The 15,544-nt window shown below is 53.8% G+C and overlaps 1 protein-coding gene across 1 annotated transcript in view; it reads right to left on the reverse strand.

Moving 5' to 3' along the window:
* Nucleotides 1–15,544, reverse strand: part of LOC119109777 (serine/threonine-protein kinase 17B) — a gene marked incomplete at its 3' end in the record, with an annotated part of 48,558 nt that overhangs the window by 13,904 nt on the left and 19,110 nt on the right. The window contains 1 exon segment of the mRNA XM_037233531.1: nt 1,060–1,272. Within this exon segment, the coding sequence (XP_037089426.1) occupies nt 1,060–1,272 (213 nt within the window).

Raw genomic sequence — 15,544 nt, forward strand, 5'->3', positions numbered from 1 at the left:
GGACGCCGCCCCAGCCGCCAGGCAAGGGCTGGAGGGTACCACTGACTGCTAGCCAAGCGGACATACACGGACGCCGCCCCAGCCGCCAGGCAAGGGACTGGGGGTACCACTGACTGCTAGCCAAGCGGACATACACGGACGCCGCCCCAGCCGCCAGGCAAGGGGCTGGACGGGGTACCACTGACTGCTAGCCAAGCGGATATACACGGACGCCGCCCCAGCCGCCAGGCAAGGGGCTGGACGGGGTACCACTGACTGCTAGCCAAGCGGACATACACGGACGCCGCCCCAGCCGCCAGGCTCCGCCGGCAACCAGTGCCGATTTGCAATTGTAAGCGCCCGACACAGGCGTCAGGCGGGCGGCTGCAGAATGGCGATGCATTTTTTTATCGGCGATGGATGGCGCTGGCACGTAAGGCTTCATTCATTTGGATTGGCGTCACCGATGGCGACCACCTTGGATGTGGCCCGCAATATCGGGCGGAGGAGGTCAGGGCTGGAGCGCACAATCTCGAAAACTGGCGTTTATGGCGGGCGGGGCACGCACTGTTGCCGACCAATGTTGACAGGAGATAAAGCCCGTTTTGATAATTTGGGGAGTACGTTCTCAGCCCCCGGTCCTATGGCAATGACACCTACGGGGACGACGCCCAGTCGTCAGATCGGTGTGGAGCCCATGACCGCAACGGAGCGTAAACGACAGGCCATTGACTAGGCCACAGGGAGAGTGCGACTCAGTTCGCAGAAAATATTGCAACGTGTAAAACCGATAGAACAGATACGTGATGTACCCAATCCTCATGCTTACAAATATGGGTGAATATTTTTACTTGTTATTCATCAGTTTTGTGCATGAGCGCATAATTAAAGGCCATCCGTGTCTGTTGGTTACGGTTATACCGCATTTACACCACGGTACGCAACCGAAAAGCACGATTATGGTACGACTAAAGGAACTAAACATGTCTTGGATGCCGCGCAACCGCTACTAGCACGCATGATCGCAACAACTCGGGGAGTGGGTATGGCGCACAATGGAATGGACACCGCGACACTCACAGCTCCATGACGAGGATGTACTGGTCATCGGTCTCGAACACCTCGTACAGCTGCACAAAGCGCGGGCAGCGGCGACACTGGCGTAGCGCCGCCACCTCGTGCAGGATCTCCTGATGCGCGTACAGGCCCATGCGCAGCTTGTTGCAGAACTTGGCGGCAAACTGGGCGCCCGTGCTGCGCAGTCGGCATCGGAACACACTCGCCCACTGTCCCCTGCGGAACAAGAGCAGCGAGACGGGTCAGTCACGAGGCCGATAGCAGTTCAGCGGGGGACATGGGCATAAGCATGGTGCGTTTCGCTGTCATTGTTGCTCGTAAATGAACTTTGCTTAAACCTTTGTGGTATGGTCCTACACGTTTTAGGTATAGTGGAAGTGGAAGGAGTTATGTATTACTAAGCACTAATTGGTGCCAATAGTTATCATTTTTATGCACCAACTTTACCAGCACTTGTGACGGAGTTCCTGCGCAGCTTATCTTCTGCATTTCGAACAAAACATGCACCGGCTGCACGAGTTTCATAGGCCAGGAGGCAAAAGTCAGGTGATGTGCAGGCTCACACACTAGCTGGGCGGGTTTCTCAAGTTTGGAAAGATCTGAAGCGCATGTCATTCTGCACGAGGCATCAGCATCCCTCATAACTCTGAGCTCATTATGACTTGCACCCAAACTTGGCGCACTGCCCGGAATACGCACACTTGAATCCGCAGGCAGGGGTTCGAATCCCCCAGGCAGAGGTTCGAATCCCCCAAGCAGAGGTTCGAATCCCCCAGGCAGAGGTTCGAATCCCCCAGACAGAGATTCGAATCCCCCAGGCAGAGATTCGAATCCCCCAGGCAGAGATTTAGGGCACACGTCAGTTCGGAGGTTCAGTAATGGCGTTTGATAAACGTTGAATGCGGAGAGATTGCTGTACAGATTGCTCACGAGACATTGCTACGCTGCGAACGACATCTTCATGGAAGAGAGCACTAGATACGTAGGAAATAACTGATGTTCTAGCAAGAAGTTAAGAATGTACCATGTGTCGTCGCAAATTTATGAGAACGGGGAAGTTTTATCAAGAAAACTCAATACTTCATGGCAAAACTGGACCTTGGCGCAGTCTGCTCACTGTGAAAAAATTAAATCGCGATGGTTTTGGCCTCTCCCACACCAGAGCAGACATGTGACATCAGCACAACACGTCAGGCGCCACACGGTCTCCCACACTAGAGCAGACATGTGACGTCAGCACAACACGTCAAGCGCCACACGGTCTCCCGCACTAGAGCAGACATGTGACGTTAGCACAACACGTCAGGCGCCACACGGTCTCTCACACCAGAGCAGACATGTAACGTCAGCACACCACGTCAGGCGCCACACGGTCTCTCATACCAGAGCAGACATGTAACGTCAGCACACCACGTCAGGCGCCACACGGTCTCCCATACCAGAGCAGACATGTAACGTCAGCACACCACGTCAGGCGCCACACGGTCTCTCACACCAGAGCAGACATGTAACGTCAGCACACCACGTCAGCCGCCACACGGCGACAGACGCTGGTGCTTGGCGTCATGGTGTGAGACACATCACTGCTACAGTTGGGTGAGCTATACATGAGTGACATTCCGTACAAAATCAATGCTTGCGAAAGGTTAAATCGTGTGCTTAAAAGTTCTGGACGCTAGGTTAATATTGCATCATATATAGTATTCCAAATTACTGAATATAATAACCGTACGCAACCATTTCGGTGATATTCTTAGTTAAGAAATCCTTAGTTCTCAATTGGCTCCTGGACCGACACTGCACGCGCCGGACAACGCTGTGGTGAACCACACTAGCTGTGGTTCTGTGGTGAACCACACTAGCTCTTGTTTCATCGGCAAACAATTGCGCAGTTTGCAGATTCAATAGCGTTTCTTTTGCATAGCTTTCACACCTCATATATGGTATAATCTTTTGAAAGGATAATCCATCGTGCCAGGCCTCACCAGGTGGCACAGAAGTACCTAAATTCAAGGTCAAGGCCAACAAAAGGTCATATGGGTGCTAACGCGGAGAATTGCACCGCTTGATTAAAGGATAGTCACACTAAGCAGCCACTATGCCGGTCGTTGTGAAGTTTGAAGCCGCTGTAGCCAGGAAATCGGCCTTGATGACCGGCCGCCAACGATGAGCAGCAGGACTGCTGTTGCCTCCCCGCTCCCCAGGCCGAGCCTCAAGCCATCGTCCAAACAATAGGACTAAGAACCTGTTAGCCTTAATTCACGGTCATTAAAAAGACCTCTGCCCCTACAGCCTCGGCTGCAGGGCTCGCCGCGGTGGTCTAGACACGAACGTTTCCTGTTGGCTAGACGTGAGAAGGGCGGGGCGCCATGGATCCTCCCCTAAAATGGAACGGCTTCAGACCAGCCGCACGAAGTTACAGCAGTCCGGAGCAGGTGCGGGTGAGTAATCGCCGCCGAGCCCAGAGCGCCGCCCGTGAGGAGACTCCAAGCCACCGGCAGCACCGACCCTGAGGGTGGTCCGAGTCGAACGGCCGCACTCCCCTTGAGGGAAATCCAAGCCGGCCGGCAGCGCCGCCCCTGAAGCGGGTCCAAGCCGGCCGGCAGTACTGTCAGTCACCGAATCTCCCGATCAAAAGCGGGTCCAAGCCGGCCGGCAGTACTGTCAGTCGCCGAATCTCCTGATCAAAAGCGAGACCAAGCCGGCCGGCAGTACTGTCAGTCGCCGAATCTCCTGATCAAAAGCGAGACCAAGCCGGCCGGCAGTACTGTCAGTCGCCGAATCTCCCGATCAAAAGCGAGACCAAGCCGGCCGGCAGTACTGTCAGTCGCCGAATCTCCCGATCAAAAGCGAGACACACTTTTCAAACCGGCTGAAGCAGTTAGTGGTGAGTAGATGACTTCAGATCACGTCACGCCTACAGCGGCTGGATCAAGTCGTGTGCGGGCGCTTGTGTATGAATCCAGCATATGTTTTGAGCTGTACGTGAGGAGAGAAGCGTTTCCGCGCGCACCGTTGCATAACACGAACAAAGGCACGCGGATGCATTCATTGAACGAGTTCAATCTGTCGGAGTTGTTATCAAAAGCCTCGGGCTCGCCATACGCCGTCCCCTACAGAAGACCCCGTGTTTTTTGCGGCAATATTTCACTGCTACCCATTACGTCAGAGTAAACAGTGATGAGCAGGGTTAAACGGTACAGAAGGTCACCTTGCCCGAGAATTACGAAGCTCATATCCCAAGTGATGACACCTTGCATGTGAAGACATCATAACTTTCTTCCGATGTATGCATACAAAAATGAGACACACACCACATTTGGCACCAGCGTGCCAGGGAGCAGATTGCCGGGTCATTCGGTAGGCTTTTAGGCACGCGAAACCCCACGAACGTCCGAGCTCGTAGGGAGCGCGGCGCACGCGTCTGTGGCTGGGCACACCTACACTTGGCGGCATTGTGAGGCAGTAGATAGTGGCGTCCTTGAAGGAAATAAACGATATTTACTGTCTTGCTTCCAGCTGGCGTTGAAAGAAGTAGAGGCTATCTGAGCCCTTCGAGGAATCGCTCATGTAAGTGGTCGCAGACAGTGCTCACATAAAAGGTGACTCGGAAAAGAAGATGCGGACATATGTATGTACAGTTATGTGCAGTTGCCCAGATGCCCACATGTACAGTCTCGGCAAATGTGTATGTTTATTTCGAGTCTGTCATCCAGTCCTCTGATCGCAACTGAAATTATACAGCAACGTTTGAGGCGGCCCAATGAGGACAGTGGTACTGTTTTGATCTCTTACACAAAAGCCAAAAATGCATGTGGCGGTTGCGCAGCCAGTTCAGCTAGCACATAGGGATGCTTTGGTTTTTACCAGCGGCCATTTCTTGACGGTTTGAACACCTGGCCGGTGCAGCGCAGTAAGTGGTTACATTAGTCGTGGTTGGCTTTTGATGAGTGCCGAAATCGCTCACTTTTATAACCACGCCTGAACACCAAAACCAATGTTGCAGGTGAGAGCGACTGCACAGAGATGCCGGCAAGATGGTGGGGCCCTCACAGTGGCCGTCGAGCGGTGAGCTGCGCAGATGAGAGAGGCCGCACAGCGTCTGCCGTCAAGGCGGTGGGGCCCTTACGGCGTCTGTCAAATGGTGAGCGACGTCGCGCTGCTGGGCGGCTGGTGAACACAGGTGATCGGACAGGTCGAGTTGAAATCGCATACCAACCACGCACACGCTGACACGACGATAGGAGACATTTTAGGTGAAAAATCCGTTGTATTCCGTCTGTCAGGACAAACCAGGTGAGCTTTGTTTGCTTGTTTGAGGGCGTCAGGTGGTAGGTTCGGTATGGTTCATTTCTACCAGTGAGTGTCGTGTAGCGAAGTCGGAAGAGATGGCTTGCATCAGCGGCGGCCTGGGTCTGTATTAGATCTTCTTTAGGTCACCGCCAATTGAGGTGAGTGCATGTCTCTCGTGTGTTTCTGTTTGAAGAGTTCTATGTTGATATTTTTGCATCATTCGTTTTTGGCTGTTCCCTTCTTTTTTGTTGCTTAAATCTGTTGGTCACCATTGCTTGCTGCTGGTACGTCCACCATATTTATTTCAGATATATTTTAAAGCATGAACTGGCCGTTAAGTATCGGCGTTCTCCTGCTTTCAATTAGTAGCAGCCATGGCACATTTGACCAGACAGAGGTCGGGCTCTAGTTGTATACGTCCGATGATTTGTTTGGCGTCGGTTTGATGTTTTACGTTGATGTTTTACTATGTGAGTGCATGGCCGTCTGGGTTAGGGGTGGCTCGCTCTCTACCTGGGCGGCCAACAGTCTCTCCCCGCCCACCATGTCGTGAGCTGGTCCTGTCTGCCAGAGGCATCACACCTCGACCGTGTGCGACCGGTGAGTCAGCCGACCGACCAAGGTGGCCCGCCCCAGAGGGGCCCGAGCTGCCCAGGGCGTCAGCTCTCCTGGCACAGTGCTGCACTGCATACGTCCAGATAGGGACCGAAGCAGCAATCATCATTTCACGTGGGATCAAATGGATTATTGAGCTGGCAGTTGTCGCTCGATGTGCACAAAATGGAGCGTTTCGTTCAAGCGACTTCAGTCTCATTGTGCTCTCAGTGGGGGCTATACGTCATATGCCGCGGCATGATGCAGCATGCATGTGCTGTAAAAATACCGTAGAATAAAAGTCATATGCCGGTAAAACCAGAACCCCACACACAGCTGCATTCTGGACCCGGTGTGGCTGTGCGGGTCCGGAATCCAGTCGAAGCCTGGTGATTGGGTGATGTCCAGGACAAGCAACAGTAAAGCACAACGGTCTCTGTTCGTCGATGCCATTCGGAGGCATGACACCGAGCGGCCGCGAAAGATCTCGCTCATAACCTCCAGCTGATTCCATCAGACCTGTCAGAGCAGAGTGGCTGCAGAACGATTACAGATTGAACACATCAGTCGATGGCCGAATACGGGCTGGTGTAAAGTGCAGGACATTCGCCCACTATTGCCAAACAAACGGTCGTTTATTCAGCAGTTGCAGTCGACTAGTCAATGACACGGTCGTTCTTAGAGTGTTTTCGCTGTTCCACTCTGCAGGCTGGAGCCGTCCCGACAGTGCAGCGCGGTTTCGGTGTTGCCGTGGGGTGGGATAGAGAGATGGAAGTCGCCTGCCACTTTCCGGCTGCTTAATGTCCGCTCTAACGTGACAGTCCACACAAGACGTGCTGCCATGGCGAGATCACAGCGCCGTCATGGCGAGATGATAAAGCCGCCATGGCGAGACGACAGCGCCGCCATGGCGAGACGACACTGCATGTTTGATGCAGAGATATGCAACGGCATGACAGCTGCCGTTTTCAAGCCGGTAATTAGGGCCCGTTATCTCAAAGCAGGCGGCTCTCAGCCCGGGTACGGGCTCCGCTGACATACATTCCCAGAGGCCGACGGTGCCGTTTAGAGCTGTTTCTTCGCGAAGGCTGACAAACATCGTGTTGAGGAGCGTTGTTCGAAAAACGCCCCATGCATCTTTAGTTGAAGTTTTGTGTTGAGTTAAGGACTTTTTCCAGGAGGTACTAGTTAAACGACATCGTTGTCTGGATGACAACACATTGACGGTACTCAGTATTTCGAGCAGTGCTCACCAGCTCAAGGGTGACAAGAGCTAAAAAAGTTGAGCAACTTATTCCACGTTCCTAGGGCCTACGCACCCATTTAATATTCCAAACGTGCAGCAATTTTAAGATCTTGAGGTTCGCATTGTCGTAGTTGTTGCTAAAATTTCTTATGCACGTTCCTAGGATTCATGGAATGTTAGTTGTGGCTGATGCGCGGTGATTAATTTTTTTATGAAATGTTCTGTGCTGGGCCTCATAAACTTCCGTCTTGGCCGACTGCTTTGTTTTTTACAGTAGTTAAGGTTGAAATGTGTTCGTGATAATGGGAACTTAGATGACTTATATTTTTTGGACATCTATGAGTGCCAGTGTGTACGCAGATTGGGGGCATTTCCTGAATTCACATGCCTTATTTTTCTTATGTTATATTTCGCTAAACCGCTATGAGCCCTTCTCACGCTTCGGAGTGGGAACTGCTCGAGATATTTATGTGCTCGAAACGTTATTAATTACTGTCAATGTAATCGTCATCGAGCATTACAGCGTCGTTTAACTAATACCTTATAGTGTATCTAAGGTCGTTAAATCATCACAAGAGCTTTCAACCAAAAATGCCGGAAAACGGGGGGGGGGGGGGGGAAGGCATGCATTTGTTATTTTAAGTCTTAGGCATTTTGATTGAAAGAATGTGTGCAACAATTCGCTACAACAAAAACATGGAAATGGGTGGGCGTCAATAAATGCTTCCGATGTTTGCTCGCATTTTAATGCACAGTTGTCTTTGCCATGCTCACGCTAATGATATGGCATACTCGACCCCTGCCTCGATGTTTATCCACCTGAATGTTAGGAGAATTGCCAAATCACATATCCATTCTGATTGTTACTTATTATTGAAAAAAATTGAATGTTCAATTCCCCTACAAGGCAATACGCCAAGGCTGTGCGTTACATTACGTTATGCATTTAGGTTAAAATGTTTTGTGCTACGACACCCATGCTTAGATGAAATGATTGGAGCACGGCTTGCACTTTGCCTTTCCGTATGTGGGGTTTCATTTTGAGCACAACGATGCGTAATCAGGTCATTTTGAATACGGAATAAAATACCCTGGCGCTCGGCTCCACTCCAGGCCCAGAAACTAGCACGGTTTGACCCCGCAAACTAAGCCTTGGAATAAGTGCTGACCTGCTGGGACACTTGTGAATGTGCGTACGGGTACATTGGACATTGACTCTTTGCCATTATTTGATGACATGAGTGGGGGCGTCAGCGTTGTTTTATGCTGTTCTGCTAAGGGACTGTACAGGTGTTACTTAAACTAGTTGCGGTCTGCTGATAAATTTGGGCATGATAAAATAGCCAGTATTATAAACAATACTGACATTTGACATGAAGGCTGGTCTTACTTAATTGAATAACGGTGCTGTGTACTAGAAATAGGCCCCCTTGTCACTTGTCTTCGGCGAGACTTCATCTGCATTTTATCTTGTCTGCCTGCCTAACGCACATGCCAGACATGTGAAATGTCTACGGACTTAATGATTAGACGCATGGTTGGTGAAATCCTCTTATCTTTTCTTCCTGCATCATTCTTCTCTGCACCCATTTACCCATATCCACAATCGCAACGTATATCCCACTGTCGCTATTCCCCTTTCTGGTAATGACATTTCATTAGCTTTGTGGTCGAGCCTTGAGTGCCTGCGGCCAGTTCCGGGGAGCGGTGCCTCAGTCACGTCACCGTGTGTCGCAGTGGACTCTTCCAGCGGACCAGTTTCGTGTAGTGAAATTGTCATAATTACTGGCGTAGCAATATTTGAGATGAGTCGCAGATATAATCACATTTTTCATCTGCTGATGGTCGCATTCGGAAGTACTGTGCTTGCCGCCAGCATTTGCATAATGATGGTATAATTGCATACTTTTTAGCTTTGCTTTTGGTGCCCACCACTAAACCAAATGCGACTTCCATCCTCCGGCTAAATAAGTGCAAGAGCTTGACATTTTGCACGGATCCGAACTCGGAATGCATTCGATCTTGCGGGTATCCCGACTTTCGGGGTCGCAATTCTCTTCGAAAGGATCACATGCAATTTGCTGACAGCAGGACTAGAGATAAAAAAGCAGCGCTGGTGGTTGCGGTTTGGTTTTCGGCAAGATGTTTGTGAAAGCTGTTTGTGTCAGGGCCGGGATCTGTCATAGAGTTCCCGGTATATCGGGCCTGCTCTGGCCCAGAGGAGGACGTCGCGACCTTTGCGCAGCGTCACGTCCTCCCGCTCCCGCCGCCGGATTCCTAGAAATGGCTCGGTCCGATTATTCATGCACACGGAGGAGAAAATACGGGTGTAATTGATTGACGTTCCATTCGTCAATCGCCAGAGCCAACCGAGCTCGTTAATCTCGGCCTCCTGTCAGCCCGCACTGGCTCCAACGCTCACGCGCTGGTGAGGGTCCCCACCGAGCAAGACCAGCTGTCTCGGTATCGACAGCGTGGTCCCAGTGCCACTGTAACACGCGCATTTACTAATGTAGACACCTCACAGCATGGCATGAGGCTGTATCCTTCTGAACGCGGAGTTACGTCAACAGGGATGGAAATATCTGCTCTGTCCTTCCATGTTGTTTACGACAGTATTGCATGCTTCGTCCCTGTCATCTTCCTGCCTTCCAGTCCCTCATCCTGACCTCCATCCCGAGTCATCCTGACCTTGGGGAGTGCCGACGACCAGCGTAATGCTGCCTCAGGCGGGGGCGCCTCAAGTTGCCTGCTCAGTTTCTAATCACGTCGCGGGCGGTAATAAGGAAAAATGATCCGTAACGCGGTGTTAAATAACCTGTAACCCCGGCGATAATTGATATGGAGATTTTGGCGCCGCCTGCCGGAGCCATACGTCCCGCAACTGGGTCAGAGCGAGCCGGTCGAGCCGGTGGCTGTGGCGGGGCAGAGCAGCGCAGACGGCTCATGAGCGGGCTCACCTCGCTCTGGAGGCGCACCGGCCGTCGCCGGCGGGCATCTCACGTCACGCTGCGGAAGCGAGCCAGCACCGACGCTGCGGAAGCGAGCTAGCCCCCGGCGCGCTCTCAACGCCGGGAGTAGCTCGCGGGGCACCGCGTCCCCAAGGGCGCCGCTTCGCAACGCTGTTGATAAGGGACCTGTGGTCCTTTTGTTTATAGCAATAAAAATGCATGAGAGCCACCATCAGCATTATGCATTGCATGAATTGACATGAGGACCATGGCGTGAGTACATGTTTGGACGCCAAGAAGTGTTGCATAAATGCGGTAGAGGTTGGGGTTACAAAAGGCATTACCAAGCAGTTCTTGTTACCACCCGTTGTCGGACAAGCGGCTCCAGTCCAGACTGGTGTTGCTCACTCCACCTCGTCAGCCGAAATATGTCCCATTTTACCCCGCGTTTTCCACCTCAGCAGGAGCTCAGCTGAAAAAAAACTAGTTCTTCAAAACGTCAGCCGTTGGCATCGCAGCTCGTTGCTGTTGGCCTATCGTGGCCGGTCGTTCATTGAGTCGTTCCTGTTGGCCCACGTGGCGGCCGGTCCGTTGGCCGTTCTGTTGGCCCACGTGGCGGGCCGGGTCCATTGGCCGTCCTGTTGGCCCACGTGGCGGCCGGTCCATTGGTCGTTCCTGTTGGCCCACGTGGCGGCCGGTCATTGGTCGTTCCTGTTGGCCGCACGCGGCGGCCGGTCCACTGGACGAATCGGCCAGCCACGGAATCGGTGCCCTCATCGCCCACCGGCGCTGTTGGCACAGCTAATAACGCGCGTCATCAGAGCAACAATGGGCCCATAACTCCTTGCAAACGGTCCGGTTTTTTCGGTCGTACGATCGCCGACATGACGGGGCGACATGTCGTGGGGGGAGGGGGGGGTGGGGGGAGGGGAGACTTGGCACGGCGATGTGCTGGCCCGGGCGCTGGCTTGTGTCGTGTACCTCCCGCTCCACTCTGCCCTTCCTCCTTTTCCTTTTTTCGTGCATGTGAGCGACATAAGTTGCAAACTGCGGAACTAGCTGACATGGTATGGTGCCGTGTAAGGTCTTCGTGCCGTAAAATGACGAAATATATAAAACCATTGTTCGGTACGCGTCACTGCGATGGCATGTCTTCCCAGCCTCAGTGTAACCACGGGCTGTATTTCTCGGGTCTCCCGTTTTCAGGCCCCCGCCTCCCCCCCCCCCCCTACGGTGAGACCCCCGCCGGCTGACGTCATCCACCGCCGAACCAGTCGCCTGTCCGGCCGCTGCGTACTCAGAACGGTGGGCGCCGGGACCGCTAACGGTGCCTGACAGGGAAGGGTGACCAGCCGGTGCGCCGACCGTTGCCAGCCGAGAGGCCCGTCACCAGCCCGCCGGCGAGCTGGCAGCCCAGCATCCGCGGCCAGAGCGCGACTCTCGGGATGGATGCATGATACTGTGTGCTGGGTGAGAACTGGGTGACGTGGCTCCGGGCAAGTCAGCAGCTCCGGCCGGTCAGGGCGCTGGGTGTCAGCTAGGTGCCGTGGCTCTGGGCAAGTCAGCAGCACCGGCCGGTCAGGTGCTGGGTGAGCGCGGATGCCGTGGCTCTGGGCAAGTCAGCAGCTTCCGGCCGGTCAGGCGCTGGGTGACAGCTGGGTGCCGTGGCTCTGGGCAAGTCAGCAGCACCGGCCGGTCAGGCGCTGGGTGACAGCTGGGTGCCGTGGCTCCGGGCAAGTCAGCAGCTCCGGCCGGTCAGGGTGCTGGGTGAGAACTGGGTGACGTGGCTCCGGGCAAGTCAGCAGCTCCGGCCGGTCAGGCGCTGGGTGGACAGCTGGATGACGTGGCTTCCGGGCAAGTCAGCAGCTCCGGCCGGTCAGGCGCTGGGTGACAGCTGGGTGCCGTGGCTCTGGGCAAGTCAGCAGCTCCGGCCGGTCAGGTGCTGGGTGACAGCTGGGTGTCGTGGCTCCGGGCAAGTCAGCAGCACCGGCCGGTCAGGTGCTGGGTGCTCTCATCCGGCGCCTCGGAGCAGCTTTGCTCTGCGTTCCGTGAAAGGATTCTCTCGCTGTTCTGGGATACGTTCGGTCCGTGGTCTGCAGTCGTGCCTCGGCGCACATTCCCGCAATTTACGTTTGCATCGCGGTGATATTCCAGCGATGTCCGTCGACGATCACGCAGGGTCCCGGGGAGCCGCTCACCGTGCCCCGGTGGGCTTCTCACTGTGTCCCTGTGATCCTCTCGCAATGTCCAGCTGAGTCTCTCACCATGCCCCAGTGAGCCTCTCACCGTAACCAGGTGAGCCTCTCACCGTGTCCAGGTGAGCCTCTCACCGTGTGCCGGTGGGAGCCTCTCACCGTGTGCCGGTGAGCCTCTCACCGTGAGCAGGTGGGAGCCTCTTACCGTGACCAGGTGAGCCTCTCACCGTATCCAGGTGAGCCACTCACCGTGTGCCGGTGAGCCTCTCACCGTGAGCAGGTGGGAGCCTCTCACCGTGACCAGGTGAGCCTCTCACCGTATCCTGGTGAGCCTCTCACCGTGTGTCGGTGGGAGCCTCTCACCGTGACCAGGTGAGCCTCTCACCGTATCCCGGTGAGCCTCTCACCGTGTGCCGGTGAGTCTCTCACCGTGATCAGGTGGGAGCCTCTCACCGTGACCAGGTGAGCCTCTCACCGTTTCCAGGTGAGCCTCTCAACGCGTGCCGGTGGGAGTCCGTCCCATGGGCGCGCCGGCCGCGCTGATTCATTGCCGAGGTTAGGCCGTGTAAGCGCTGGCCGCGTGACTGATGGTGGCCGGGGCTGCAGAGGAGAACAGCCGCCGGCAGGACGAGCTGCAGTCAGCTGGTTGGCGGCATTGCTCGCCGGCCGCCGCCATTGACCAGGGCCATACACATTGCACAAGTGTCTAGTGTCTGGTACCCGCTTGATCCGGCCGCCGCGATGCTGCGCGGACTACCCAGCTCTGGCGGCATGATAGCACGGCAAGCGTAGTCTTAAATATGTCATGATTAAAAATGTGTCCTGTGTCGGTTATTTGTGCGCAGTATCGCATGAGTTGCGAAGCGGATTCTTGCGCTATCAAGCAGCGTAGAAGGCTGCACATTTCTTTGTAGAAGGCGGAGCATAAGCTCATGCGATAGTCACATGAAGAGCTATTCGCATAGATTTGTAATATATATCATCACTGATATGATATATGATTCCGTGATAGCCTAATTTCATGCAGGAAATGCTCGCTTTCTAAGCGCACCCAACATAAACACGATCATGTTACCACGCGAAGGCGACGGCGCCGCGCCGCCAATCTGTCATCCGTTATACCAAAAGCACTCGTTTAGGCGCGCAGTGAAATCCGATTCGCCACAGGTCCATCTCAATGGCGCCGGCCAGTCGCAGACAATCTTCAAGAGGTCACCGCAGAGGTCACCGGAAGGTCATGCCCTGAAGTCGGCTTGACGACAGCAGAAGCCTGCGTGGTGCGAGACCCGGCACCTTGTAACAAAAGCCACTGCTGGCGTGCCCGTTTGGAGACGATGTTGTGCCTTAGAAGCCCTCGTGACGTCATCCTCGTCTATTGTGCGTTCTCATTAGCTGACGGTTTGTATAACAGCAAACTACATCAATTAAGTACAGATCCGTTTTGCTGAGGGCAGACAGTCTATGGGCTGGGGCACATTCAGATATTTGGAAAATGATGGCATATGTGTTAGATCGTAGTTTACCGGATGTCCGGCTCGGGCTATGTCAGTTAGGGCGATACCATGTCAGCCAACATTACCAAAGGAAAAACAATACGGACATCCGACTAAACCCGCTGCCATGGATAAGCCCCCAGTGGCAAATACACATCCACAGCCGCAGTCCATCTCATTCTCGCTGCGACAATGACAAACGGCGAGGTTCACTTGCAGTTCAAGGAAACGTAAAAGCGTTGCTATTACTGGCATGAAAAAGGTCATACGAAAGAATTCAGGGTGGTTTATAATACCTTTAATCACCCACGTGGACGCTAGACTTCTCTCGGAACGTTCTGCTTCATCCTTACCCGCGCACTGTGCCCTTCATTACTATTCACTTGTAAGTGCAAACACGTCGGGGCTAGCGGTCGTCTTTGAAAAATTCCAATTAAGGTCTGCGCATCGACCGGGAATTCGCATCGGGAAAGCTTGAAACTAATCATGACTTATTCGCGCCTGGTGACGTAGAAAGCCACTATTTACCTCCGTTTTACTGAGGCCTGCTAAAACCTTAAATCATTTGTGAAAGAAACATTTGGATGAACTGCATTTCAGTGGCTTCGTTAACTTACTTCACGCAATAATAACATTTGACGCTGGTTCGTGCCTCGCATATTTTGTATACGTCCTTTGCTTGCACAGCTACGGGCACAATCTATTGGGCCTTGCAATCTGACCGGTCTACCGACTCAATGCACTCCTCACTTTCCCCTACCGTATTCCTCTCTATGCCCTCTCTTAGTTTAATCTCTGCACCTGCTAGCTAGATCTCTTCTCTCGATCTATCTCTCTCCTCTCTACTCTCTCTCTCTCTCTCTCTCTCATCTCTCTCTCCTCTCTCTCTTCTCTCTCTCTCTCTCTCTCTCTTCTCTCTCTCTCTCTCCTCTCTCTCTTCTTCTCTCTCTCTCTCTCTCTCTCTCTTCTCTCTCTCTCTCTCTTCTCTTCTCTCTCTCTCTCTCTCTCTCTCTCTCTCTCTCTCTATCTCTCTCTCTCTCTCTCTCTCTATCTGCGCCTGTCTGTTTCCACTCTTCCCTCTATTCCTATCATATTCACTTGTCTCTACCTTCACCTATGTCCCACCTCTTAGCTTCGCTCTCCCCACTTTCAAACTTGCCAGATAACATCCACACCATTCGCAAGATTTGAGAAGCATATGCATGCAAGGTGGAAACACCGGTGTCAACGCGTTGGCACATACAGTTATTGGCCAACCGTCGCCCACTTCATCTCACTCAACAAAAGCATAACCAAAAAGTCATTCCGAGGAGCGAAGAGCGCCGGAGACATCAACGTCACACAACCTGGCGACCACAAGTACCGGCTAATCCAACAGCGGTGACTGCAGAGCAGGTTTGGGTGTAGCACCACCCAGGACCCGGAAGCGGAGGGGACGGGCGGAGAGGCTCGGCGACGTCAGATCTGCGCTCGGCCAGCAGGGCCTCCTCATTGTTCCAGTTGCGCGCGGCCGCCTGGAGCCGGTCAGGGTCGCGCTGAGCCCGGCCCACTGGGAAGGGTGGCGTATGAATATCAATGGGGACAATGCCGGGGCGGTCGGTCGAACGGAGGCGGCGGCGCGCGCGCCCACTGGCCGCCTCCAAATGACTCATCGAATGTTAAACAGGCAGTCGATACGGCATATTTTAGGGCTCAAGGTCCGCGGCTGCCGCCATC

This window comes from Pollicipes pollicipes, unplaced genomic scaffold (genome assembly GCF_011947565.3).
Source record: "Pollicipes pollicipes isolate AB1234 unplaced genomic scaffold, Ppol_2.1 Scaffold_7231;HRSCAF=8579_pilon_pilon_pilon, whole genome shotgun sequence".
In the NCBI taxonomy this organism is placed as follows: Eukaryota; Metazoa; Arthropoda; class Thecostraca; order Pollicipedomorpha; family Pollicipedidae; genus Pollicipes; species Pollicipes pollicipes.